At 33.0% G+C, this 886-nt stretch overlaps 1 protein-coding gene across 1 annotated transcript in view; it reads left to right on the top strand.

Moving 5' to 3' along the window:
- Positions 1 to 886, top strand: part of LOC107696508 (regulation of nuclear pre-mRNA domain-containing protein 1A-like) — a 9,907-nt gene that overhangs the window by 3,460 nt on the left and 5,561 nt on the right. The window contains exon 3 of the mRNA XM_016496868.1: positions 617 to 667. Coding sequence (XP_016352354.1) covers positions 617 to 667 — 51 coding nt within the window. The remainder of the gene's footprint in view (positions 1 to 616; positions 668 to 886) is intronic.

Below are 886 nucleotides of genomic sequence, written 5' to 3'. Positions count from 1 at the left end.
ACCGCTGATTACAGAACCGGCTTTCTGACAAGATGCGCGTTAAATATCGCATGCGATTAATCGTGCAGCCCTAATATTAAGTATATTAAGATATTATATATGGAAATATTTCTTAATTGCAATGAGTTTTAATCGTGCCCTATTAACATAATAAATAAACACACTAGTACAGTATTTTATTTTAACCTTCAAGGTCATTCCAGGATGATACAAGTTTTTAATACTAGGAGAAGTTCCTCCAACTTCCTTCCTTTTAACCCTGTGAGAGAACTTTTTTTTTTTATTATTCAGTTAACTCTTTTGAAGAGATTTTTAACCGAGTTAAGCCAAATACAGTTTTAGAGTTCTTATTGAAAATAAATTGTAAAAACCTGATATAATTTAGCCATACATTTTTCTCGCCATGAAAATAGCCACAGAAGCTGGCATGGCGTTACAAACAAACAAACAAACAAACCCTCAAGGGAGTTTCTGTTTATTGAATACTTCAAATATTACATTTTTCTTTGGCAAGTATAATAGGGTCTTAACTTGAATATTTGCATCTTGTAGTTGTGTTGCTATTATTCTTCCTGTGCTAAAATTATATTTACCATGTTTTATCTACCTTGTCCAGTGAAGGAGACGAGAGCTGTAAGAAACAGTTAGGTAGAGTTTTGTCCATCTGGCTAAACTCCTACCCCTAAATGAATCGCGATTTGTTTAGCATCTCAACCGATTTGAATCGTCACATATTTGAATCGAATTTCAACCGGCTCGCGGTTAATCGTTACATCCCTAATCATAATACTTACGTATTTGTGGTTATACGTTTAAGAGTATGATTATTTATAACACACAATGAACACCATATTAAATCTACTTCATTTACAGAATAATGGACTGT

Source organism: Sinocyclocheilus anshuiensis, unplaced genomic scaffold, assembly GCF_001515605.1.
Source record: "Sinocyclocheilus anshuiensis isolate Anshui unplaced genomic scaffold, SAMN03320099.WGS_v1.1 scaffold590, whole genome shotgun sequence".
NCBI classification, from domain to species: domain Eukaryota; kingdom Metazoa; phylum Chordata; class Actinopteri; order Cypriniformes; family Cyprinidae; genus Sinocyclocheilus; species Sinocyclocheilus anshuiensis.
This window is presented reverse-complemented; position numbering and strand designations above follow the sequence as displayed.